The following is a 24,303-nucleotide window of genomic DNA, read 5'->3' on the forward strand; positions in this document are numbered from 1 at the left end:
TGTCGTGACTATCTAGGGATGTCTTGAGACTATCCTCAACGTGTTGCACTGCTACCCAGCTTTTCGTACGCTGTCACATCCTAATCAGATATCTGGCTTGCAATGAGATCGGTACCGCAGTATTCCATCCATTCCAAAACTCATTCATGTCCCGGTTGGATGATTTAAGACTCATCAGAGGCGGGAGCGTCTGTTGTTGGCAAGTCAGTACATAGCAAACAGATAGGAGATCTACAATACATACCAGAGACAGAGTCAGGGGTCTCGGCAGAAGTCTCCTTCATTTCTTCCTCCTGTTCCTCTTCCTTCTTGACCTTGCGCTTAGTGGCCGAAGCCTTGGGCTTAGGCTTCTCGTCATCAGAAGACTCCTTCTTGGCCTTGGCCTTGGCACGAGGAGTTCGGGTCTTTTTGGCGCTGCCGGCGGCCTCTCCCTTGGCCTTACGCTTGGTTGGGGTGGCAGGAGGGGTCTCGGCACTGTCACCGTTGTTGGCGGCGAGGGCACCAGGACGAGAGATGCCATGGGCCTTGAGCATACGCTCGTATCGCTTCTGACTAGGCACGGGTCAATATTCGTACCGAAGTTAGAGAAGGGCACAGAGCTCTTACGCAGCGGCCTTAGTGACAATGTCCAGCTCATCCGCGACGGCCTGGAAGTCGGGCTGCAGCAGTCAGAATAGGCAGGCGAGGATAAGGATACTTATGAGCTTACTCGTCCGTTGCTGGAATGTCCGATGCATGACACAAGGAACTTGATCTGGTCGAGGGGCTCTTGCTTAGACATGATGACAGATGATAGATCGAATCTTGCGGTTGAGTGAGAAAAATGTGAACAGACGACGTTGAGTGTGAGGATGAAGGTTGAGAAAAGAGACGAAAATCCAGATGTGTTTGGGTAAACAGAGACTGGACGAGTAAACAGAGGACGAGTAAACAGAGACCGGACTAGGTAGTGAAAGCGGGGAGGCAACACTTCACTGTCAGTGACTTCAAAAGACGGGACGAAGAGGTAGCAGCCAATGGAACAGAGGGAAATGCAACGTAACAACCGAATAAGCACCAGACAGTTGCAACAAATGGATCTGATCTAGCCTGCTGCCAGCTGGCGATAGCTGTCAGCTTGGATGCCGCAGGCATTTAGAGAAACTATCTAACGCTTATGATACCAACATAAATTTATCTAAACGATAGTCTAAGCAGCATAATATGGCCAAAGTATTTCGTCTCTTAGGCTCTTGACGGCCAATTCTTCTGGGAGGACGCTGACTCTGTTAACATGGGAAACTCCTCTTCCACAGGTGTATTGTCCGGTTCTGACTCGGAATGATTGTAACATCTTCATACAGCTTCCAAAATCCAAGGAAATCTATATTCTCATCGTCTGTGTCTTCGTCTTCGGTGTCGTCTCCGGTTGATTCCCTAGTGGCTCCGAAGCCGGCGAGTCAGGGGTAAGATCTTTGATTTTGACATGTTCAAACTGAGCAATACTGACTCAGTCTGGAGTGACTATGTCTTACAGTTTAACTATAAAGAGCTCAAAAGTACTCCTTTGTAGCCATTGGGCATGATGCTTCTAAATCTCACCTGGGGGAGCCTGGAGTATGGCTAATCCCGACTTGAGGCCGATGCGGAAATAAGACTACAACATGTCGGCCACCACTTGAAATTATCACTAGATATGATTGTAATTAGATGCAGAGCTTCAGATTCTCGTTCAAGGTCTCATATTCATTATCGTTATAGCTCTGGGATATCCTAGCCAGATCCCTTGGATCCCAGCTCTGTTCTTGATATCATGGTGCAGTGCAACTCATGGCACAATACATAATCAGCAGTACCATGCCCTCAATCTCCATATGTCACACCTTTTACTCCATGTCCAAGTCATCATCCTCATTCTTGACCTTCTTGCCCTCGGTCTTGACCTCATCCTTGACATCCTCGTCATCTTCATCCTCCTCGGCTTCAGCCTTCTTGGCAGACTTCTTGGCAGCGGGCTTGCGAGGAGTGCGAGGCTTCTTGGTAACCTTGTCTCCAGTGGCGGTAGAAGCAGCCTTGCGAGGGCTGGCAGCAGTAGCAGCATCGCCGCGCCAGCCGTGGCGGACGGACATCTGGCGGAAGCGTTCCTTGGCGCATTTGGCGTCCTTGAGGCTGAGGGTCTGGGCGACGGCATCCCAGTCGGCGTCAGGCTTCTGGGTCATGTTGTCGAAGATGGCCTTGATGAATCGAAGCTCGCCATCAGTGAGGCCAGTGGGGGAACCATCCTCGCCAGAGCTCTTCTTGGGAGGCATGATGATTGGTAGACTGCTTTTGTGTCAGTGTTTGATAATGAGTGTCACTCTTTAAGATAGGACACATACTGGTAGTTTTGAATATTTGAAAGATGGTAATGGGATCAAGAGTATAGGTTCTTTCGTTGTTCAGAACTGGCTGTTGCGTGGAGGCAGAGAAGTGTGGAAGTGTGGTTGGGAGGATGGAAATATTGGGCGGGAGGAGGATGGACGGAGGGGTTTTATGGTTGGCTCCAGGCAGGAGAAGTGCCAGAGCCGGAGGATGAGTAACCAGCTAGCTTGGATGAAATTAGGGAACAGGCTTCCAGAGTAACCATTGTTGTGCGCAGTCACAGCGACAACAGTTTGCAGTGTCGGTCACTCGCGAGCAGCTGCACAGGCAGTGACAGCAGAGCAGAGGAATCACAAACCAAAATTAACTGTCCCAAACAAACATGAAACTAGGTTATAACTTTGCCTCTTTTATACGAAATAACACTTAGTCCCATGGTGAATGTAATGGGCTTCCAGTTTGCTCCCAGTCGCTTCCAACAATCACTCAGTCCCAGTATTACAACAAGTGACACTCCTCAACCACAACTCATTCTCTTCATTTTCAATGGAAAGAAATAGTTACAGCATATCAATGGCTTAATGAGATCTTATTGACGTGATAGACTTGTCAATTCAGTATCGTGACTTTATTATGCATGGTATCATGTCGCTACCTAGCCGTCACATCCTCAGATGATATACCATTCGATATCATCAATCATTCCAGACTTTCCTCAAGACTTTCCACAACCGTCATAGATCGTAGTCTCCAGCTTAAGAGCTGTATTTCATCGAATTGAGTCGCCAAATTACTGGAAGAAGGGGTACGCAAAGGCGGCATCAGCACCGTCGCCCTCATTATCCTCCTTCTCGGGAGTCTTCTCCGAGTCGTGGCCCTCGTCCTTGATAGTGGGCTTGGCCATCTCCTCATCCTCATCGTCGAAGATGTCGAAGGATTCTTCCTCCTTCTTGACCTTGTTGTTCTTCCCTTTGGCCTTGACACTGCGAGGGGTGGTCTTTGTGACGCGAGAGGGCTTCTTGGGCGTAGCGGGGGCACGAGCGGGAGCGGTAGTCTCAGTAGAGATTCCCAGCTTTCGCTTGACCTGGCCGAAACGGACCTAAAAGTGTTTCAGTTAGCACAAAGACTGGGATGATACGATGGGGGTGGATGATGAGATGCGATGACAGGGTAGAGCAGGGGACGGAAAGGATGAGACTCACCTTGGCGACATCGGCATTCTTGAATCCAGCCTCAGTGGCGACAGCGTTCCAATCAACGTCGGCCTTGTTGCGAGTGTGCTTGACGATGCTGAAGAAAAGCATGGCCTCGGCGGCAGTCGGCTCTCTCTTGTCGGCCATGGTAGCGATGTTCTGTAAAGTGTGAGCTTGAGAAAGAGAACAAATGGAAGTATCAAGCGCTTACACTTGTTTTGTAAGTTGGAGATTGTCTTGTGTGTGGCTGTTTGGAAGAGAAGTGGTTTGGGTGAAGGGGATGTATGAATGTAGTAGGCAGTGGAGAGATTTGGGGTTAGATCTTAGGCAAGAAGAAAACCGCAACTGCAGAAGAACTGTTTGATCGCAGAGGGAGGTTGAAGAGAGTAGGTCTCAGGGTATCAGAAGAATTGGTCCCACAAGCATAAGAGACGAAATAATTCAGTCACTTTATGCCAGCTTAAACAAGCATTTAGGCTACTTTATTATGATAGCCTAAGACTTAGGGGACAATTATTCTGTTACCTACCTGGCAGGTTATTCACTGGGCGAGTATTCACTGGGCGAGTGAGCTTCTAGGCATCCCTGCAAATAACCTGAGCCCGTTTGCAGTATTTGGCTCTGTTGATAACATTCTTTCCCACTTTAGCTACAGTTCTAAAGTGCAATAGCACTGCTAACTGCCAGAATTGATATTACCTTTCCATTTCCGTTGCACAGACATATATGCCATTCTAACAAAGTCATTTCTCTTGCATATATGCTATAACAGGACTTGAATGCACTTTCAACAGGAATGTAGGCACAGTTTGAATGTATTTCTCATATTAGATTGCAAATAGAAACGCTGGTGTACAGCTCTCAGAGCGACGTATGAGTTTCAGCAAGACGAACTCCCGTAACCAATGTCCTTTTTTATATCGAGAAATTCTCGTCCGCCCATATTCAACCACAGTGGTTGTCACCAGTAGGTAGACAATAGTAGAAGCCAGAGCTGAGAGATACGTTGACAAAAGAGATAAGGAAAGTAGCCATATGAAATAAAAAGGTCATTGTCATTAAGTCATGAAAGCAAACGCAGTCTACCAAAGCACCAGTTTTGTACATCAACAATCCTCTATCCGTATCATTTCGTTGTTCTTTTTCTGAGTGGGTATCAAAAAGATGTGTCGTTGAAGTGGCTCATCCATTCAGTGTTGCAATCAGGAAGAGATGGAGCACCACTAATGTCGAGAGCGTTGGGGCTCTGGGCGTCGCCGATGGCAGACTTATAGGATGTCAAATCGTAAGCGGCGTCAAACGTATGGAAGGGCGACTGTTCCACGATGATTGGATCAGGCATAGGCTGAGCCATAAAGTCTGGAGCAGAGTCCATCGAGGGACCAAACCCATTACGCAACCTCACATCCTCGAGTGAGGCTGGATTGATGAGCCCTTGAGCCATGTCATCACTACAAGGAGTAAGGAAGCGATGGTTGTTGAAGTCGTCTCGGTTGTCGGTCAGGTAAGGAGAACAAGTCGAGGCGGGAGAGAACTGCGCCAGATAACCATGTTGGTTTTGTTCCTGCTTGATGATAGGACTTTGACGAACTTGGGCATAGGACGGCAGGCTCGCCGCCGAGTCTGACTTGCCCAGACTTTCTCTCTTGGGCTGTTGCGTCTTTTTCGACTTTGTTACCCGGCACTTGTCTGCAGGACGAGTTCTCTTCTGTGGTTCATGGCCAGTGACAGTAGCTTTGAATCGAGCAAAGCGCATCCTTGCAGCATGACCATTCGTAATGGGCTGGAGGAGGACAGGATCTGAGGCGACTAGATTCCAGTCGATCTGGCAAGAGTGTTAGGCAAAGTCTCGCCAGGGCTTTCATGGTTAGATCAACTCACGTCTTTGAGGTTCTTCTGTTTTAGGATGGCCAGAAGGAACCGAGCCATGGCGTTCTCGCTGTTGAGAGTCATTATGAACGGTAGATGTTGTAAATAAGAAATGAAATGAAAGAAGAATAAAAGTAGATAATGATAATGATAATGAGTTGTGGCGAGAACGAGGCTGCAAATGCAGGCAGAATAGAAAGAAAGTTGGATGGATATATAGATTAGAATATGTGAGGCTAGGCAACTATGGCCTATGGTTGCCTTAGGAAGCGTGAAGATATCGAAATGGAAGAAATTGGCGACCCGTGGTTGAGGTTGTCGTTGATTTAACACTGAGTCACCGTCACGGCAGAAACTGACTCCGTGAACTCAAAGAAATGATTCGGCAAGGCTTGATCACACCCGAGGATAAATTGAGTGGATGAAACGGCTAAAGCTGAGTCCTGTATAGGGATCTTGCAGGAGTTGACGGTTCTCTCAGGCCAACAAGATGGACGAGGCGGAAGGGGGACGGGCCGGAAGAAGGCGTATCGGGAGGAAACCCGTCGTTAAAGAGGGGGAGGATCAGGGTCAGCTGAGCCAACGTAGTCGATTTATGCGTGCATGTGAAGCGTTTGGATGAATAGTTATGGATGGTTGAGAAAAAGGATTGATGAGACCAGAGGCAGATGAGGCAGGAAGAGAAAGGGAAGAAGCACTAAGAAAGAGGGAAAAGAGGAGGAGGAGAGGGGATCTGTACTATATGTACCATGGAACCTACCGCCCATTACGAGTCTGCTGCAGCTGGGCTGTTTGCTACCTAAGATCCAACCTAAAAGTGATGCCACACACACCTCTTCAGTACATATACACCCATACCAACCTAATAGATCCTGGGGGAACCACCAGGCAGATATGGATACAGGGGGAGTCTATCCCAGTCCAGGCACAGCATGGATCCTGTAGCGCATTACGATGCACAGTACCGCAAGCCATGAACAGAAAAATGTCTAGGAATATTGGTCAATGATGGCGACGATGCTCCATAGTTGCCTGAATTAAAATCTCCTCCTGTCGGAATCAGAGACGATCCCTCCCGTTGATGGAAAATGGGGCGCGACGAGGTGCTACGGTCGGCGCGAACACCGCGTAAAGTGGCTGCTAAGCCCACTAATTTTGAGTCCAAGACAGCGCCCCATGGCCCCCGAGACACCCCTGTCGCCGGGGCTAGGGGGCGCTGCAGCCACTACGCTTCAGTGGGTTACCGTCTGGCACGTCCCTTACGATTGATCAATTAACGGATTGATATTGTTTCCAGACTCAAGAAGACACAGAATTGATCCATTGAGACAGTTGCTTCACGGTGGGTTAATTGGCTTGAGTCTTATTCAAATCTCTGTCGCATTCCAGGTGAGGACCATGCTCCATTTGTTCCTAAATAACTATTGAAGGCAAACAGCTCTCGTAAGCTCAGAACAGCAAGGACGATTCAATTAACCAAAGACAAGATTTCTAAATAGATCCATTGGGGACACTTTGAGCTAAAGCAGGCTTTGCACAGGGGTGGCAAGCCCCAGGAATGGAGTGAAACCACAAAGTGTGACTCATTTCGCGGGTCACCAACGAATTATCAACGGCACTTGAGGCATACGACATGCAACCAACGCAGGGGATAAAACCTGAAGCTGACCCGGTTGGACAACTTGGCGATCCATGGAGATAGCTATAGTTGTTTACATTTGCCTCGTGGTATTTTATAGATGTAGCTTCAACTGGTTGAGCTTTTGAATTGGGCTCAAGTTTGGTTCTGGTGTGTAGAAAAGTTCACAGTGATGGTTATGTTGAGGATACGAGATAAGAGACAAGAGACGGCATGGACTGGGCTAGGATCCAGACAAATAGCCACATTACGCCCTGACACTCAAAGAATGAAAGAAATTGCAGCATGCAGCCGATCCGCCGAGGTTTGCTTTGCCCTTTTGGCTGTCGACGCTCAGCTGAGGGGTGTAGCCTAGAAAAAGTTGATGGATACAAGCCGAGACGACGAGGATGAAAAGCAGCAATTCAACAGCCAGAAGAGCTGAATAAGTCTGGAAAGTTCATGTGTATATTATTTTGAAGAGAGTAAGGCATTTTTGATATAATTAATTCCTTCCAAGGTCGCGCATGGCTCTCTATTCAATTGTTGGTCGTTATGGAGGGCATGAGATGAAGTGGGTGGGAGACGCGACGGGCGCGCAGCTGGTGGGACCTTGCAGACCTTGCTCAACAGGAGATGGGAACGAAAGCACGTGAGGAGAAGATCCACTTCCCATGTCCTCTTTTCTTGTCCCCCCTCTTTCTCTTTCCTCATCCAAGCGAAACCCCTTGCTTCAAAGTGTGGCGCAACTGAAAGCTTTCGCCACTCCGTTAGCCCAGATGATCACTTTAATTAGTTCCGTTTTAACTACCGTTTTGCTGAGTAGCTGCACCGTTTCCAAGACCTGATTTGCCAGCTGCAGAACTCGGCTTGCATTGTTGATCTGTTGAGTTTTGTTTCCGTGTTGTGATGATTACTACATTCAATCAAGCTGCCTATCACCGGCTGAAGATCTATATCCAACTCTACGCCTTTTCCTAGTTAATCCTCTTACTTTTATCCAAGATGGATTAGAACAAGATAGTAACGCCAAGCCAGAATGTTGCCTAACGATTCAACAGCTTCTCCATGATCATAGTTACCTTCCCAAAATATCATCATCAAACAAAGCAATCTTCTAAACGAGAAATGAAAAAGCAAAGAATCCAAAAGCAAGCACGACATGATGTCCTACCCAATTGCATCTCGATCTGTAAATGATAAGCTCTTCCAATCACATCGGAGCAATGATTCATCCGGATCCGACAAACTGTCTTCCCCATGCCAAGAAGGTGCAAAGGAGCTTGGACCAATTCTGTCTGTCCAGCCCAGTCTTTCTCTTAACGTTAGACTCTCCCTACCTAACCTTGCCTTGCCTTAGCAATTTCTCACCCAACTACACTATCAATTTTCCCATTGATCCAGCCGTTGCCTTAACAGCTTCCAACTATCTAACGTCGCGTTATCGCCTCAACACTTGTCAATTTCAGTCAAGCCGACCTTATCACTAATTCTTCTCATTCAGAATGAATAGTAAAAACTGGAATGACAGAGCAGACAAAGACTTGTTCTTTACTATTCTCTCTGTTAAGAACATTGGCATCATAAGCGGCTCGGAATGGACCACTATTGGTAACCATATGAGAAGTCTGGGCTATGGCTTCACCAATGAAGGCTGTCGGTAAGTCCTTTATACTTTTATTCTCCCAAGCTTTCTACTTCGTTCAATTACAATGTGATCCTCCCCCGATAAAATATAAGCTGCCTATCACGTCTTAACAATTAGTATCGACCTATCATCATACGCGTCAAAGTTGACTTATACCGGCTTTTATATCACTTGTATCTTTTTATCCACCAAACACATACAAACTATCCCAAACATTGGATTAACCTTGCATGAAATGTCTCAAGCTTCCATCAAACATAATACTAACATCATGTCAGTCAACATTTCCAGGGTCTACGTCGGGCTCAGAACAAGACAGAGCCCACAGGACCTAATGGGGACGCAGTACGACGGAATGATCCGACTATGAATCCCATCACACGTCGTCCTGGACCTGGACGGGGTCGTCCAAGAAAACAGCCTCCTGCTCCGGTACCTGGAGCTCCAGGAGAGGGTGCTCCTCATCCACTTCCGGCGGCACCTGGTGCCGCCCCTGGGCCTCCTTACCCACAGGGCGCCCAACCATTTGACGCTGCTCCTGCTAATCATCAATCTGCACCTCCTCAACCAGTTCAAACTACCATTAGACCTGGGAGCACATCCTCTGCACCAGCTGCGTCACAGGCACAGACTCCTGGAGACGCGCCCCCCAGTACGGGCCCAATTACCTACCCAAGCCCCCCTCTTGCATCTGAACCTCTTCAGGAGACTCCTCATCTGCATCCCCTTCAACATGGACAGCCTGGCCAATCTAGTCAGCAACCTCAACCTGGGCAACAACCCCAGCTTGGACAACAGCCTCAGCCAACTCAGGCCCAACCAGAACAAGAGTCTCAATCCAACCAACAACTACAGCCAGCCGCGCAGTCTCAGCCTAGTCAAGAAATTCAACCTGACTACCAACCTCAGGAGCTCCCCCAAGAGCCTTCACGAGATATTCGCGAAGCTACTGACACAAGCGCCACATCCCAACCTCAACCTGAACCTCGACCAGTAGAACAACACCAGGAGACCCATAGTCTGATGTCTCAAGAGCAAATGGAACGGTTAAACGACGATATAGATGCCGATGGTGATGCCGACGGTGAAGCAGATGTGGATAACGACGAACCCAGCGCTAAACGACAACGTCTGGGCTCACCGGACCCTCCCAAGGGCGATGATATGGACGATGAAGCCGTGTTAGCCCTCGCTGCTCATAACGGCTCCGCAGATTTTGCTTCCGAGTAAGTGCCATCAGTTACTGATGTTGAACTCTAGCTGACCCTTCCTAGTTTCGCTACTTATGGTGAAGCATAAGGATATACACATATATATAGACAAACTTGATACCACGGGCATGGGCGTTGGAAACCGGGAGTTGCTCAAATGTTCCATATTTTTTATTTCACAGAATAGATACGAATCAGCGAGGAATGATGTCTTTTTTGCAGTGTCCTATCCTGGCGACATGTGTGTATAAAAGGGGGCCAGATATTGTTATGAGGATAAATAATTGGTCAAGGATACATTTCAACTGTTGGATCGTACAAGTAGACAGGGCAGTTGAAAGAAAATTGCCCGCCGAGAGGCTAAGAGACGAAATATCTTAGACCCTTTATGCCAGGTTAGATCAGAACTTAGGCTAAGCCTTAGAGGACATCTTCTAATCCCCCTCTCAATCCTCATCCTCATCCCAAGGTTCTTAGGACAAGTGCCTTGCACTGCAACCAGTTCTCCGTGGCTATCGCTGCCTTGTTGTGAAGCAGTGGCCGGCAGTAGATAGCTCCCTGCCTAGGTAGGTAGGTAGATACCTAGGTATCTAAGTACCTATTCGCCTGTGAGGGCATGATTCACTGTTTCTTCTCTCGTAGCAGCTTATCAACCCGGGCTGCCTATTTCTTCTTCTTCAACCTGACAACATCAACATCGACATTCTACCCCTTTTAACATCACAAACACAACAACATCATCATCATGCCCGGAAAATCAAGCGACTGGGACAACGCCGACTTCCTTTTGGATCTCGTGGTCGGGCTCTACACTGGTGCCCAGACCAACAAGGGCTTGACTCCTGCTATCAAGGACTCGATCGAGGAGTACCTCAAGTCTCGCGGATACTCAACTTCCTTTGATGCTGTGCGGTAGGCAATGTTTTATTCTGTTCTGCAGTGTTTTCTTCTGTTCTATAATGTTTTTCTCTGTTTATCCTAAGCAAGCCTAAGGGGAGCCTCATCCTAATCAAGTCTAAACCTGAGGGTTGAGTACAAATTTCCCTTCCCTGACATCTTCTCCCCTCTCAACAACTTCTCATCTTCAACCTCTCTTCTATCCTCTCCCTTTCTACAACTTGTTCTATTATCTACACATTAGACATCATGGCCAAGCGTCAAGTGATGGTTTGGGACGCCAACGTCCACGAAGATATCCTCATCAGCCTTTTCCAGCACATCAAGCCCAGTGCTGATGACTGGGCCAATGTTATGCAAGATCTTCAAGGCAAGGGGTACTCGTTCACTGAGGGTGCTCTTCGGTATGATTTTCAGTGCAGTGGTCGGATTGTTTTTGCTTTCTGCCTACCTACCTAGTGGTTTTCTGCTTTTTTGTTCGCATTTGTTCCCAACTCTTCACCTCCTCTCTCTACACTTCCCCACATCTTCCTCCTGTCTCGGTGTCTCCCATTCCTTCATGCTTCTTCCCTCTTCACTCCGCTTTCATATCTTTTCATCCTTGTTCATCTCTTTCCATCCATCTTCATACACTGCCCACCACATACCACATACATCAATCATCTTTGATCAATCAATCAATCATGTCTTCCAAGCCTAGTCGCGGTTGGGATGCCACTTCCCACGAGGACCTCCTCCTTGCTATCCTGGAGGAGATAAAGCCCAGCAGGGCCATCCTCACCAGTGTCGCTGACAAGATGCGCGAAAAGGGCTATTCTTATTCCTTTGATGCTATCAAGTACTTTTGCTTCTTTTGCTTCTCGTATATATCCTATCGAGCATGAAGCTAACCCTTCTCTCAGTCAGCATGTCCAGAAGCTTCGCAAGAACCGTGACACCTCTGCTATTCAGAACTCTGGTGCTGAGCCCACCACCCCTCGAAAGCCCCGTGGCGCCGGTGCTTCTGGTACCAAGACTCCTGCCAAGCGTACCCCTAAGCGAAAGGCTCCCAAGTCTGCTGACATCGCCGATGATGAAGACGATCTTGAGGACATGAAGTTGCAGCTCAAGATGGAAACTGCCGACGAAGACATCCTGTCCCCCAAGAGTCTCAAGCGTGCCAAGTAAGTTGAAAGCAGGACATGTTAATATAGTATCTATACTAAGATTTTCCAGGGTTGAGCACGAGGATGAGGATGAGCTCAACGGCGGCGAAGTCTAAATCTCAATATCGGTAAGTCGAAACTCCTACTCAATTCACCCCTTTCTTTTGCTAACACTCTGGCAGTTTGTCTACACTGAACTGCAGTTTCGGCAAGTTCTCCAGCAAATGAAGCATCATGAAGAAGGGTGGACATACTGGCTACGAGGCCCATCGCAGAGAAATAAGGGATGGAATTAGGCTATGATCATTTGCATATGCCTGGATGTAACGGCGAATGATCCCATCTGAGGGCGATATTATGAGCATGTCTCTGCGATGAATTGAACAATGCCACCCGTACTCGTGACCCTTAGTTTCGTGACGTTATGATATCAATGAGTGAGCTGTGATCAAAACTTGACACTGACCGTCAACTGCCACTATAATACTTCGGTTCAGCAAGTTAGACAAACATTCAGGGATTATAACCTACCTACCTAGGTACCTAGGTAGTCTTGAATCAATCTCCAGTGTCAGTTTGTGCACCTGTCGGTAACCTTTGCTGGGCAGGGCAATCAAATACCTCTGCTAGCTGCACTACAATAACAGCCCGCACTCCCCTTTTCATCACATCTCGCTACCTCCGCTGCCATACTAACCCCTCCTTATTCTCTTCTACTCACACTCTCTCACATTACATCCCCACTTCCATTCTTCCATCTGCCATTTAACACTACTCATCCTCCCTTCTCAACCTCACAGCTTCCCCTCTTCACTACTCATCCCTTCCACAACATCTTCCTTTCATCACCAAAACATCCTTTCAACCATCACCATGCCTCCTGCCGAGAAGAAGTGGGACGCCAACGCCGAGCGCGATCTTTGCGTTGCTATTATCATGGGCGCCCAGGATGGTGAGCGTATGCGCTACAACTGGCCCAAGGTTCACAGCTCCATGGAAGCTCTTGGGTATGGCTTCACCAAGGACGCCATCTCGTATGTATCCCACACTACTCTCCTTCTATCCCCAACGTTACCTTTGTTCCTACCCGCGCCTTCTCACCTCAACATATCCACATACTGACCACCTTCTAGCCAGCACTTCAGCAAGACTATCATGCGCGAGTTCAAGAACCGCCACGGAGAGCCCTCAGCCAACGACTCTCCAGCTCCCACCCCCACCCCCAAGAAAACTCCCCGCAAGCGCGCCACGCCTGCCAAGGGGCGCAAGAAGAAGGTCGAGTCTGATGACGAAGATTATGAGGTCGCTGTCGAGTCCCCTCTTGCCAAGAAGATGAAGCGCAAGAAGGAGGAAGAGGACAAGGATGTCAAGATGGGCAACATCGATTCTACCGAAGGCGGACGCGATAGCAGGTACGTTATGACTGTGTCTTTGGTTTAGGGATATCTTGTTGACTGTTGTTTAGTACCACCCCTGAAGGAGATGACAAATTCGGCAAGTGGCTCGCGAGTGATGCTGCTGAAAAGGCGTAAATTGGTCTTCACTATCGCAATGCATGGTGTCGAGAGATGATATTTACAAGACCAAATCTTGGTGGCCCTTTGGTGAGAGATGAAACAAAGAGACTCGTAGCTATGATGAACTGAATTGGTAGTCATTATAGCATCACTCTCAGATAATCTCCAGTCACGTCAGTTTACACCAGAGATAGGGAGAATCAATCCATTCAATCGTCTACCTTTTCTGGCGGTCTCTTAGAACTAACTACCTTGATCGAGATGCTTTTTTCACATTATGTCCGAAGATCCATTCAAAGCTGATACTGAGTTCCCAAATAGTGATTGATATGTGTTATACTAGAGATGGTTTGGTCTATCACTGGTCTGAGTAACTTCCTCTGATGCATTATTTGTGCTTGAGTCCTGCAGCCCGCTTGCCTTGCTTCCTGTTGTCTATCAGACATACACCAACCGGTCGGTCCAAGTGAGGGTAACGGCGTAGCAATAAATGGAGAGTTCTATGTCTTCCCAATGTCACCGTCTCTAATGATGTCGTGCCTGGACACTGCCTTGCAGACCAATATGGGCTGCTCTCGTCATTCTTCCATTGATCTCTTGGATATTGAACATAATTATATTCACGTAACCCCCATTCCCGCAATAACCAACTGTCTCTTATACAAGAGCCGCAGTGGTTAGCTATTATGTCACGAACAGAGAATTGAGATGCAGATCGATATATCTGACACCAGAAGCATCGATAGCAAATAAACCATCGGCCAGTCTCCAGGGCTCGGTCGCAACTGCATATAGGAATCAGGTACTGAACTCTTCATTTAGAGCCGCACTACCGCAGGCATCGGATATCAGACTACCTAGTATAGGTTCAATCAAGTTCTAGGAAATATATATACATTGCCGCCCAAACGCCGCTTCAAATCATCAGAATAACGTCACCTATCTCGGCCGTCGTCCGTCCAGTCTGTTCCCTTCACCGGTGCCCTTCTTCTCGGGAGCCTTGGTCTTGTCATCTCCTTCGCCCTTTCTCTTAACAGCGCCCCGGAGTGTTTGACCTTGACCGGCGAAATGAGGCCTGTTGGCACTCTCCTTCTCCTTTTCCTTGTCAGCATCCGTCTTGACAGGCTTGATCTCGTAACCGAAGAAAAGCTTGTTAGTGGGCAGACGGAGGGCTGCAGGGGCACCATCACGCCGTTTAGGCATGCCTGGAATGTCCACTGTGGGAACTGGAGTTGCTGGCTTGGGTGTTGATGCCTTGCTGCCCTTCTTGGCAAGTTTCTGACCCTCTCCAAGGAAGTTTGTCACATTGCTTGTTACTGACGGAGCAATAGCATTGTAGTTGATGGCCTGGGCCATGGTTCCTTGGTTGTGCAGCAGACCTCCAGCAGGGGCGCCGCCTCGTGTGCTTCTGGGTGTGCTTGTTCCACTCTTGCGTTCGGGCTCAACGTATCCGACTGGTGGAGCAAACTCTACTGATACATCGGTTTCAATCATACTGACTCCCATCTTGTCGGTCTCAGGCTTGACATCGAGAACAGCTACATCGTAGACTTCATCGTTGTAAGAAAAGTTAAAAACATCACCCTTGGTCAGGGTGGCGAAGTTTCGGAATGCCTTCTCCAAGACAGCCTTGGGATCACTAATCTCAAGGAAGTTGACAGACTGAGGCTGTAGCTTGACCATCTTGGCCAGCTCCAAGGATGTAGTTCGGATCTGGATCATATCACCAACATCCATTCCTAGTGTTTCCATCATCTACTCAAGGTTAGCAACATCTTGGGAAAGACCATTGTATCATACCCATTGAGGAATGTATGCTCGTCCCTCCTCGGCAATAAATTCTAGTACACCAGCGTGCGAGTGTCGTCCTTTCTCGCCGTTAATTAGCTCCATGAGCAGAGGCCACTGCACGTGGAGCTTAGAAACTTTGTCGAGGGCCGAGGGTGGTAGAATTATTTTGGAACCGTAGTTGAGCTCTGGTCGTTCGGCGCCGGGGGCCATGATAAGGGGATAGCATCGGTAGTATTCGTCGAAGCGCTGCACGATTGGTCGTCGTCCATGGCGAGCCATGTTGTAGAGGTGCTCCGGGTTAGCGGGATCATACCCGCCTCCAAAGCTTGAGTACTAAGATGGGTTAGTTGTCAAATATGAGGTGTTGAGGAATGGCTAGAGTTCGAACCATGGTAACGGTGATTTGTTCGTATAATATGTGGTCTGCTTGGTGATGTCGCAGGTTGGAGATGTCAAGGTTTTAGGCGGTCAGCGCGGAACAAGATTGTCTTGACTCGAAAGTGCGGTGCTTTGGCTTCCAAACTCTAAAGGGTCGGACAAAATGAATCTATGGTCACTGTTGTAAGGTCTGGTAGTTGAAAGATTGAGCGTGTCGATGCACGTTTGAAGGTTCAAAGCCACAGGTAACGTGGGGGCCTGTGGAGGCTACAGAGGCAGCTCTTGATGACGCAGTTTAGCTGGCAGCCACTCAAAGCGAACTAACGATGTGTAAGCCACCCTACAGCCTACAGCTGGCAAGTGATTCACAAGCTTCAATATCTCAATGCACTGGATATTTGGTAATGCAAATGATTTTCTATGACTATTCGGCAAATAAATCTTTTTACGGTCATTATGAGTCATGTCTGAGATAGTGTTATGTGTTCATGATGAGACATCTCAAATAATATCATTGTATACACGAAGTTCAAGTAGCTCAAGCTTAGATGCAGCTTGGATGACGAAGATCGTTGCCCAATCTGGAGTAGCGTTTTCATCATGCCTAGAAATAAATGTAGAACATCTAAGTTTCTGTCAGGGTATTAGAAAACTTGACCGCCGAGAAGAGAAAAAAATCAATAGTTTAGTCAATCAAAGCCATTCGTTTCCTTTCTCTAGGTACCTACTGGAGGATAAACTTTCTGATACAGCTCTGACAGCGGAAGATACGCGCGGTGCTGCAAGTTGACGTTAATACGGGCCTATAACGGATACCCACCAACTAGGTAGGTACCTACTGAGGTAGGCTCCGTCAAGCTTCCTTCCTCCATCCTCAACTTTGCGATTAACCACCCATACAAGACCAAACGTTTTGTTCACTTCACACGACTTTCAACAGGCTCTTAGTTAACATAATATCGGCGCATTAAACCTGAGAGGACAATCTGCCTATTGACAATGGCGTCGCGACCGTCAGTTCGTCCTAAACGTGACGGCGAGAACTTTGCGCGCACCCATCATCACGACGAGTCCGATCCCGACTCAAAAAGAGTCAAGTTCGATTTGCGCAACCCTTCCACTCTTGCACCTGACGCTCGCGAAGAAGATGCCATCCTTGATGCCGATGTTATTGGAGGGTCGACAACCAAACGCGGAGCTGTCAACCTAGATGGTTATGATAGTGATTCAGATAACGACAACTCCAACGTACGCGCCGAGAAACGAAAGCGAGACGAGGCTACGAACACTGGAGCTAAAGCCACGGCTACTACAGCGGGCGATGATGACGATGACGATATGTTTGCTGCGGATGATGGCGATGAAGCCGGTGGAGAGGGAGGGAAGGTCGTCGAGGAAGACGATCCCGACAGCACTGGCAAGAAGAACAAGGTTCGCTTCCTTGATGCAGATCAAATCGATGGCGTAGACAATACCAGCAGAGACAAGGAAGGCATTCGACTCGATGATGCAGGCAGCAGCGACGACGAAGCCGATGTTGAGCTTGCCAGACAAGAAGAGGGTGTCGACGATGAGGTCGGTATGGGAGGACTCAAGAAAAACGCCCCCAAAGTTGAGGCTTTCAACCTAAAGCAAGAAATGGAGGAAGGTCAATTTGACCAAGATGGCAACTACGTTCGCAAAGGTGGTGATCCCGATGCAGTGCACGACAACTGGTTAGAGGGTCTCAGTAAGAAAGAGATGCGAAAGGCGGCAGCGGCGCACGAGAAGCGTGAGGCTGAGGCGCGGAAGCAGCGTCTGGAGGATGACGAAATTCTCGTATCCGAACTGCTCAAGACTCTAATACTCAACCTGGAACGTGCTGAGACGCCGCTCGAGGCTCTGGCCCGGCTCGGTAAAAAGCAAACAAAACCCAAAAAGATTCCCAAGTGGAAGCTTAAGAAGATGAACAAGGGCGCTGAAGGGATGGATGTCGACGGTGGAGAGGAAGCTGAGGATCCGGAGCAAAAGAAGATCAAGGCATCGATTGATGCCATCACGGAAGCAGCAGACAAGCTTTTGAGCCGAGATTATGAGGAGATCTACGAACAAGAGAGGGAGCTGCTAGTCCGAGAATATCGCAAGGAGACAGGGGAGGATTGGGTGGAACCGGCAAAGCAGGATGAAGACGACGAGGGGCAAAGGGCAGCGGTGAAGCCAGGAACGATGTGGGAGTTTAGATGGGCAGATGGACGTGACGGGGATTCCAAACAAGGGCCATATGATGGAGCCACGATGAAAGCGTGGAAGGATGCTGGATACTTTCCAGACGGTGCGGTTGAATTCCGGACTACGGATGGTCAGGATTGGACTTTACAGGTTGATGCCTTCCAGTGAAGAGATTTCAACAACATAAAAGATCAGCCGAGGGGCAAAGATTTGAGGTAATGTGGGTATGGCTCAGCGTGTATCTGGTCTATCGCAAAATAATTGGCGACATAAGGACCCCAAGTTAAAAGGGTACCATGACTTTTACCTTGTTACGGAGATGGATATCCGCCCGGTCTTGCTGTGTATGAATGCTCGGTCAACCAGTTTGCATGTGTATATACGTGGGACAACAACATGACGAGGCGTATAAGTGGATGATTGAAGCTCCAGCAAACATGATGGCGAGTGGATACCGTTTCACGTCGAGAACTCGGCAGGCCGCATGAGAATGAATGCATGACACAGATAGCTTCGGCATTGCGACTCCGGATCTGGAGAACAAGGTTGAAGGCTAAGGACGCAGTATAGATGGCCACGTTCCCAGGCACCTTTGAAGGGGTGCGATGATCATGCGGGCCTGACTGAGCTGGGGTTTCATGACGACAATGGTTAAGAAAACATTGATAGTGCATGATGGTGCCGCGGGAACACGACGGAACAAGGAAACTAGGGACCAAAAAGGACATCTAGAGGTTGGAAAATCTGGGATTAGATGGACATGATGGGTCTTAGTGTGGCATCTGGTTCCTGGGGATCCCGATGCGCGCCGGGGACGGGTGAGGCCGGGCGAGTGGGATCTCGAAAAAGAGGCTGAGAAGCCGGGGCAGCGAATTCAGCATGGAGTAAAGACGATGGAGCCTTGGATCCTGTCTGGGGTTGTATGGGGTTATACGGGTGGACGGGAAGAGGTTGTCTTTGACAGGCGAAGCTTGAGCCGATCCAAGCCCGTGATCCCGTGATGCTCCGGTACGTGGAGCGGAAGCCGGGGCGGCAGGCGTAACCGAACGGTCAAGCACCGAGGGAGAGACAGCCTCGCGACGACAAACGGGCTGTATCGGGGAGCAGGGATTATTCGGGAACAACTCTGTGTAAGTGAGTTGCAACGGTTCGGAATTGATTCGACGACGACGAGTCTCTGTACGTAACATGATGAAGGTTCATGTGGGCTCGTGCTGCCTTGGTCGAGTGTCGATCAAGGCGTTCCGGAACATGAATTGCAGTAATTATCGCCAATGATTCTCGTGTTTCGAGTAATGTTTATGCTGGAAGGATCGATATCATGAACTGATGTTGAAAGCCCAGATTGACGTCGGATTCGCCCAGGGATCATGGTGGAGGAGGATCGAGCTGCTACAGTAGGAGCTAGGTTAGCTACAGGAAGCAGGGGTTCGGTCAGCCCAGTTAGCCAGTCCGAGGTGGGCTCAGACCATGATCTCAGGTGAGGAATCTCGGTGAGATAGAAGAATTGGAATGGAAAATAAGACCATAAGGGTCCGTGTTTGCATTTACAATGGATGTATGTAAGTATGTATGTAGGTACAGTAGTAACTATGGGTTTCTGATTCAGGGTCCCCCATCTTTGAACAGTCAGCGTTCAACCAATAGGTTCTCCAACTTACACGCCGAGGGGGTCTAGACAAAGGGCCGATGTCAGATAAGCGGACTGTCGAGTTGTTTTTTGGCGATGGAATTGACAGATGGACTGATCTGATCTGATCTGATATGATGAGGTGTTGGAGAGCAATTCAAATAGACGAATACAGTCGGACCGTAGAGCACCGTGGTCTATCTACGGGCCGACAGAGGCCCTGCTTTCGGTGAGTTGAGCAGAGTTGATAGCATGATGGCTCAACAATTAATGTTCTCTCACCGTAAGAGGAGGGACAGCAAGGTAGTATGAAACAGGAAGGGTTGGAGGTTGAGGATAACCATGCTATTGGTTATTTCTTGAAAGCATTAGCAATACTATATGGTTCTAATCAAGGATGATTTGATTTATATCTGTTGTACTGAGTTATTTCTGTGATAGTCTATCGAGTAAAGAGTATTAATTATACGATATCTCAGAATAGGATATGTTATGGAATCGAGTCAAACAAATATTGGGAAAATGATACCCCCCCGCCAGCCCCGCCTCATTGCGTAAAAAGACGCAACAGCAGCTGTAAAAGCCCGCAGCTAACGTCGAGCGAAGATCAGGTACTAAGCCTCTTTTAGTGTTACCGTCGTGATGGTGAAGCTTCTAGTGCTCGATTAAGGTGACTCCGATATAAAAGCAACGTAAACAGGTAATTAATAAAGAGATTTTTTGTACGATCTGAGGCAATAGAAGCACACCGAAAGACTTGATAGTATCGAAGAGGAAGGCTGTTTGAACCGTATGATCTCTGTGGTTGGTGATCAGAGCGAACCGAGCTTTGAGATTAAGGACGTGCATGATGCCATTATGTTGATGATATGGATGTTTGGTTGAGGATAGAAACAGGAGAGACATGATGGGTAATTCTAACAGATGCAAAGAGTAGCCAATAGGCTGAAGACAGAGCATGAAACTCATGCGGCGTAGACAGATCTCATCGTCAAACTTACACAATACGATAGACTGACTAACTACTAAGGTACCATGATGATGATGATGTATGTATGTCCGTCCACCTACCGGAGCTTCCGGGATAGAAGAAGAAAACATCTGATTTTATCTGTGACGCATTTCCTGAGTCAATTGAAGATATTTACGGAGAGTTGCACGGTAGAATGCGGTGTCTTGTTCGGCGGCACCTTCACAAAATATCCATCCATCCTTTGGACGAGGAGGAATGGAATCAACTGAGGTGGCATGGCAGACATGGGTGATGGAGGGGTAGAAAGGGTACTTGGGGATATAGTGAGGCGTGCATAATGGAGAAAAGTATCTTTTTCAGTGCATCAAATATCACCCCACCACGTAAGTACCTACTAAGCTTCTTGTCAGTAGTGGGGACCTTGCCTCAATGAACACAGAGGTAGGTAGGTACTGTACCTATAATGAGAATGATTTGTAAGACTTGTCTATTGTAATGGAATATTACAAGGCTGCGTGCCATATGATACTGACAGAAAGACAGAGCCTAGATATTATCCAGACAATAAAAAAAAAGTCGCCCACCCTCTTATCCGATATTCAATGTTCCATTGGTCCCCTGCAGACCACGATTTCCTAAGGATACCTCCCCTGTAAGACATGGAAGTCTGGGTCCAGCCAGGTCTGGGGTGTGTGGTCGTGGGATGATGAATGATGTGGTGGGTGGGTTACTAACGATCTTAACTAAACCATGAGCTTGATGGGAACCTACCTAACTGCCTGGTAAGAATTGAGTGAATAATCCATGAGACTGAGAGTATTAAGTATTTGTACTCCCGCTCCTTCTCCTCGACCTTTTTTCTTCTCTTCTCTCTCATCATCCTCAACAACACAACAACTTTTACTACAAACCCTTTGGTATGTACCACCTTTATGGATCCATATCCATATCCCAACTACCCCTCCATTCTCTGCTTTGCCCCTCTATTGCGACTACATACATACATCACCATCATAACATCCAGTATAACATGATATTTGTTATCTACTATATCATGTCATATCATGTCTACTTTTGATCTTCACCTTGTTGCATCTCGATACGACGACACGTCAAGCATTGGCATCCATTGAGGGGACACGAACAAGGAGACTCGAGAGAGAAAAAGGTTGAGCTTCAGAGCTCATTCTCTTTTTAGTTTCCTGCCCCTCCTTTGCGCCGACCTATGTTTGACCCCCCCTCCACTTTCCCCTTCCTTCTCTCATAGGTACCTTTCCTTACTGTGGCAACGCGCAACCCGCCTCAGCAAAAAAAGCTCTACCTTACCTCTCTCCGTTATTCTGTTCTCTTCTGTCCTGTCCCACCTCCGTCATACAGATAAGACGTATAAAATACCCCACCCCTTCATCCTTTATCTCAGCTCTTCCTTTGCTTTTTTCTTCTTCTCTTCATCAAACATCCATCCTCAAGGATATCTCAACAACATCATCTAACAATCTTTCTCCTACAGAAACTACTTCCTTAAATCAAAATGGCTCCCATCAAGGTTGGCATCAACGGTTTCGGTCGTATCGGCCGTATCGTCTTCCGCAACGCCGTCGAGCACCCCGATATCGAGGTTGTCGCTGTCAACGACCCCTTCATTGAGCCTCACTACGCCGTAAGTTGATCTCCCGACGATCCCGCTCGTTCGCTCGTACGATTCTATATCATACCCTTCAAGAAGCTGCTCGCTTGGTCATGCTATGGCTCTGAGAAATTGCATCATATGAAGCTGGAACTGGTCCGCCATTGTGCCATTATCGACGATAAATTGGTATCAAGAATTGCAACCCAGTCTCCAGGTTATACAGCTTCATGATTGTGGCATATCATGAACAAGCATTCTTCGTAGCAGCTTCTTCCACTCCCGCCAAGCTACCCCTCATTGCCCCACGTTCCTGTCATCATCAGCCGCAAGCTAACCTCGATCCCTCTATAGGTCTACATGCTCAAGTACGACTCTTCCCACGGTGTCTTCAAGGGTGAGGTCGCCAACGAGGGCAACGACCTCGTCGTCAACGGCAAGACCGTCAAGTTCTACTCTGAGCGTGACCCCGCCAACATCAAGTGGTCCGAGACCGGCGCCGACTACGTCGTCGAGTCCACCGGTGTCTTCACCACCACCGAGAAGGCCAAGGCCCATCTTCAGGGCGGTGCTAAGAAGGTCATCATCTCTGCTCCTTCTGCCGACGCTCCCATGTACGTCGTCGGTGTCAACGAGAAGAAGTACGATGGCTCTGCCGACATCATCTCCAACGCTTCTTGCACTACCAACTGCCTTGCTCCCCTCGCCAAGGTCATCAACGACAAGTTCGGTATCGTTGAGGGTCTCATGACCACCGTCCACTCCTACACTGCCACCCAGAAGACCGTCGATGGTCCCTCCGCCAAGGACTGGCGAGGTGGCCGTGGCGCTGCCCAGAACATCATCCCCTCCAGCACCGGTGCCGCCAAGGCTGTCGGCAAGGTCATTCCTGAGCTCAACGGCAAGCTCACTGGCATGTCCATGCGTGTCCCTACCGCCAACGTTTCCGTTGTCGATCTGACTGTCCGCCTCGAGAAGGGTGCTTCTTACGACCAGATCAAGCAGGTCATCAAGGAGGCTTCTGAGGGTGACCTCAAGGGTGTCCTGGCCTACACTGAGGACGACGTCGTCTCCTCCGATCTTAACGGCAACACCAACTCCTCCATCTTTGATGCCAAGGCCGGTATCTCCCTCAACGACAACTTCGTCAAGCTGGTCTCTTGGTACGACAACGAGTGGGGTTACTCCCGCCGTGTCCTCGACCTCCTGGCCCACGTTGCCAAGGTCGATGCCTCCAAGTAAGCGTAGAGCGCTCAAGGGGCTGGAAGCAAAACCAAACCTAATCAGACGCGATATGATGACGAATTCAAGGTGTCGCGTGTTTTAATGAAGCAAAGAAATGAAAGCAAGTAAAAATACCAAAATTGGGGAGATTGTCGGAGGGGATGACAACGAGTTTGTTATCATCGGCTCGAGTTCCCTACTAGACAATTGATCTTAGTATAGCCGTGGACAGAAAAACAAAAATAGATCCATCCCTCTTGAAAAAAAAGACATTTCAAAGACCAGTCGTGAAGTGTACCATGCCTGAACATAGAGAGGAAGGTTTCAATCTGACTCATGCCCTTTCCATCCTACGTATTAATAACTCCATCCGTCCGCTGAATTGGTATCCAACGATAACTGGTCAAAGACATAGCTCAGGACTCGACATCTTGCCTGACTTTGTCATCTCATTATTACTTACTACCAATGTAGTCATTTGATTAGTAGTCTTCACGCGGGTCATGCAGGAATTTGCTAGGACCTTGATAATTCATGATATTGGCTCGAATGTCTTGAAGTCAACTACTACTCCTTGGCTCTCACTAGGCCAGTGTGACCACAAGCTTTAAACCCCTATTTTCGTTTCATGCAGTTGTATGAATGCATATACCAGTGGTATTCTCCTGTAACCATGCTCTCCTCACTCCAGTTTCGCCAAAAAGCTCCTTTACTCCCTCCTCTCATTAACCTTTTCCCTTCCTGTTAAAGCAACCCTTGTCCGGCAAGATAGAACAACAATAAAAACACATAAGGCAATCGCGGCCTGTGTATGTGGCGCAAAAGATGAAACAGATCGCTTTCCGTTGTGATCAGGGGGATATCATAGTGCAAACGACGGTAGAATACTTTTGTCCTGACTGGGCGCTTCAGTGGCGCGGTGGACTAGAATAAGCTGATGGACAATATTCGCAAAGTTTGGTTTAAAAAACATATCGACGTGGAAAGGCGACTCCGGAACGCCTGGTTGAATGCCGGAGTCGAATATTCGGTTA

General features: G+C 48.2%; 11 protein-coding genes across 11 annotated transcripts; 6 read left to right on the forward strand and 5 right to left on the reverse strand.

Moving 5' to 3' along the window:
• Window position 1: 1 nt before the first annotated feature.
• B0J16DRAFT_368584 (uncharacterized protein) lies at window positions 2–857 on the reverse strand. The gene is made up of 4 exons (XM_046130230.1): window positions 710–857; window positions 607–659; window positions 245–552; window positions 2–190 (listed from the first exon to the last, which is right to left on the reverse strand). The coding sequence occupies exons 1-4, from the start codon at window positions 779–781 to the stop codon at window positions 165–167; spliced, it is 459 nt and encodes a 152-aa protein (XP_045986229.1). The 5' UTR covers window positions 782–857; the 3' UTR covers window positions 2–164.
• A 1,008-nt stretch (window positions 858–1,865) lies between these two features.
• B0J16DRAFT_380212 (uncharacterized protein) lies at window positions 1,866–2,288 on the reverse strand (the record flags this gene model as incomplete). Its single annotated transcript, XM_046131053.1, has 1 exon — window positions 1,866–2,288. One exon carries the CDS (start codon window positions 2,286–2,288, stop codon window positions 1,866–1,868), a length of 423 nt encoding a protein of 140 aa, XP_045986230.1.
• Window positions 2,289–3,045: 757 nt separating this feature from the next.
• Window positions 3,046–3,910, reverse strand: B0J16DRAFT_411057 (uncharacterized protein). Its single transcript, XM_046133206.1, has 3 exons — window positions 3,745–3,910; window positions 3,543–3,692; window positions 3,046–3,439 (listed from the first exon to the last, which is right to left on the reverse strand). The coding sequence occupies exons 2-3, from the start codon at window positions 3,678–3,680 to the stop codon at window positions 3,131–3,133; spliced, it is 447 nt and encodes a 148-aa protein (XP_045986231.1). The 5' UTR covers window positions 3,681–3,692; window positions 3,745–3,910; the 3' UTR covers window positions 3,046–3,130.
• Window positions 3,911–4,689: 779 nt separating this feature from the next.
• On the reverse strand, window positions 4,690–5,486 carry B0J16DRAFT_316014 (uncharacterized protein; the record flags this gene model as incomplete). The annotated part of the gene is made up of 2 exons (XM_046125287.1): window positions 4,690–5,358; window positions 5,415–5,486. The coding sequence occupies 2 exons, from the start codon at window positions 5,484–5,486 to the stop codon at window positions 4,690–4,692; spliced, it is 741 nt and encodes a 246-aa protein (XP_045986232.1).
• Window positions 5,487–8,332: 2,846 nt separating this feature from the next.
• Window positions 8,333–10,237, forward strand: B0J16DRAFT_332824 (uncharacterized protein). The gene is made up of 3 exons (XM_046126756.1): window positions 8,333–8,680; window positions 8,947–9,894; window positions 9,943–10,237. The coding sequence occupies exons 1-3, from the start codon at window positions 8,526–8,528 to the stop codon at window positions 9,965–9,967; spliced, it is 1,128 nt and encodes a 375-aa protein (XP_045986233.1). The 5' UTR covers window positions 8,333–8,525; the 3' UTR covers window positions 9,968–10,237.
• A 387-nt stretch (window positions 10,238–10,624) lies between these two features.
• On the forward strand, window positions 10,625–11,235 carry B0J16DRAFT_380216 (uncharacterized protein; the record flags this gene model as incomplete). Its single annotated transcript, XM_046131054.1, has 2 exons — window positions 10,625–10,786; window positions 11,035–11,235. 2 exons carry the CDS (start codon window positions 10,625–10,627, stop codon window positions 11,233–11,235), a joined length of 363 nt encoding a protein of 120 aa, XP_045986234.1.
• A 224-nt stretch (window positions 11,236–11,459) lies between these two features.
• B0J16DRAFT_380217 (uncharacterized protein) lies at window positions 11,460–12,037 on the forward strand (the record flags this gene model as incomplete). The annotated part of the gene is made up of 3 exons (XM_046131055.1): window positions 11,460–11,614; window positions 11,679–11,939; window positions 11,992–12,037. The coding sequence occupies 3 exons, from the start codon at window positions 11,460–11,462 to the stop codon at window positions 12,035–12,037; spliced, it is 462 nt and encodes a 153-aa protein (XP_045986235.1).
• Window positions 12,038–12,568: 531 nt separating this feature from the next.
• Window positions 12,569–13,543, forward strand: B0J16DRAFT_411060 (uncharacterized protein). Its single transcript, XM_046133207.1, has 3 exons — window positions 12,569–12,955; window positions 13,055–13,333; window positions 13,387–13,543. The coding sequence occupies exons 1-3, from the start codon at window positions 12,795–12,797 to the stop codon at window positions 13,451–13,453; spliced, it is 507 nt and encodes a 168-aa protein (XP_045986236.1). The 5' UTR covers window positions 12,569–12,794; the 3' UTR covers window positions 13,454–13,543.
• A 694-nt stretch (window positions 13,544–14,237) lies between these two features.
• On the reverse strand, window positions 14,238–15,941 carry B0J16DRAFT_368589 (ubiquitin fusion degradation protein UFD1-domain-containing protein). Its single transcript, XM_046130231.1, has 3 exons — window positions 15,618–15,941; window positions 15,239–15,562; window positions 14,238–15,193 (listed from the first exon to the last, which is right to left on the reverse strand). Exons 1-3 carry the CDS (start codon window positions 15,618–15,620, stop codon window positions 14,378–14,380), a joined length of 1,143 nt encoding a protein of 380 aa, XP_045986237.1. The 5' UTR covers window positions 15,621–15,941; the 3' UTR covers window positions 14,238–14,377.
• A 561-nt stretch (window positions 15,942–16,502) lies between these two features.
• On the forward strand, window positions 16,503–18,078 carry B0J16DRAFT_58276 (uncharacterized protein). The gene has a single exon (XM_046134096.1). The coding sequence runs from the start codon at window positions 16,607–16,609 to the stop codon at window positions 17,981–17,983; it is 1,377 nt and encodes a 458-aa protein (XP_045986238.1). The 5' UTR covers window positions 16,503–16,606; the 3' UTR covers window positions 17,984–18,078.
• Window positions 18,079–21,949: 3,871 nt separating this feature from the next.
• Window positions 21,950–23,287, forward strand: B0J16DRAFT_263415 (glyceraldehyde 3-phosphate dehydrogenase; the record flags this gene model as incomplete). The annotated part of the gene is made up of 2 exons (XM_046123330.1): window positions 21,950–22,078; window positions 22,400–23,287. 2 exons carry the CDS (start codon window positions 21,950–21,952, stop codon window positions 23,285–23,287), a joined length of 1,017 nt encoding a protein of 338 aa, XP_045986239.1.
• Between the last annotated feature and the right edge of the window lie 1,016 nt (window positions 23,288–24,303).

The sequence above is a fragment of the Fusarium flagelliforme genome (assembly GCF_020744385.1).
Source record: "Fusarium flagelliforme strain FIESC 12 MPI-CAGE-AA-0113 chromosome Unknown B0J16scaffold_2, whole genome shotgun sequence".
NCBI classification, from domain to species: domain Eukaryota; kingdom Fungi; phylum Ascomycota; class Sordariomycetes; order Hypocreales; family Nectriaceae; genus Fusarium; species Fusarium flagelliforme.

Coding starts and splice junctions, on each gene's coding strand:
- B0J16DRAFT_368584 (XM_046130230.1), bottom strand. CDS start 781: ATGTCTAAGCAAGAGCCCCTCGACCAGATCAAGTTCCTTGTGTCATGC. Junction 660..709: donor GACATTCCAGCAACGGACGA/GTAAGCTCATAA, acceptor TGACTGCTGCAG/CCCGACTTCCAGGCCGTCGC. Junction 553..606: donor ATTGTCACTAAGGCCGCTGC/GTAAGAGCTCTG, acceptor ACCCGTGCCTAG/TCAGAAGCGATACGAGCGTA.
- B0J16DRAFT_411057 (XM_046133206.1), bottom strand. CDS start 3,680: ATGGCCGACAAGAGAGAGCCGACTGCCGCCGAGGCCATGCTTTTCTTC. Junction 3,440..3,542: donor AGAATGCCGATGTCGCCAAG/GTGAGTCTCATC, acceptor AAACACTTTTAG/GTCCGTTTCGGCCAGGTCAA.
- B0J16DRAFT_332824 (XM_046126756.1), top strand. CDS start 8,526: ATGAATAGTAAAAACTGGAATGACAGAGCAGACAAAGACTTGTTCTTT. Junction 8,681..8,946: donor TTCACCAATGAAGGCTGTCG/GTAAGTCCTTTA, acceptor ACATCATGTCAG/TCAACATTTCCAGGGTCTAC. Junction 9,895..9,942: donor TCCGCAGATTTTGCTTCCGA/GTAAGTGCCATC, acceptor GACCCTTCCTAG/TTTCGCTACTTATGGTGAAG.
- B0J16DRAFT_411060 (XM_046133207.1), top strand. CDS start 12,795: ATGCCTCCTGCCGAGAAGAAGTGGGACGCCAACGCCGAGCGCGATCTT. Junction 12,956..13,054: donor TTCACCAAGGACGCCATCTC/GTATGTATCCCA, acceptor ACCACCTTCTAG/CCAGCACTTCAGCAAGACTA. Junction 13,334..13,386: donor GAAGGCGGACGCGATAGCAG/GTACGTTATGAC, acceptor ACTGTTGTTTAG/TACCACCCCTGAAGGAGATG.
- B0J16DRAFT_368589 (XM_046130231.1), bottom strand. Junction 15,194..15,238: donor GAGCATACATTCCTCAATGG/GTATGATACAAT, acceptor AACCTTGAGTAG/ATGATGGAAACACTAGGAAT.
- B0J16DRAFT_58276 (XM_046134096.1), top strand. CDS start 16,607: ATGGCGTCGCGACCGTCAGTTCGTCCTAAACGTGACGGCGAGAACTTT.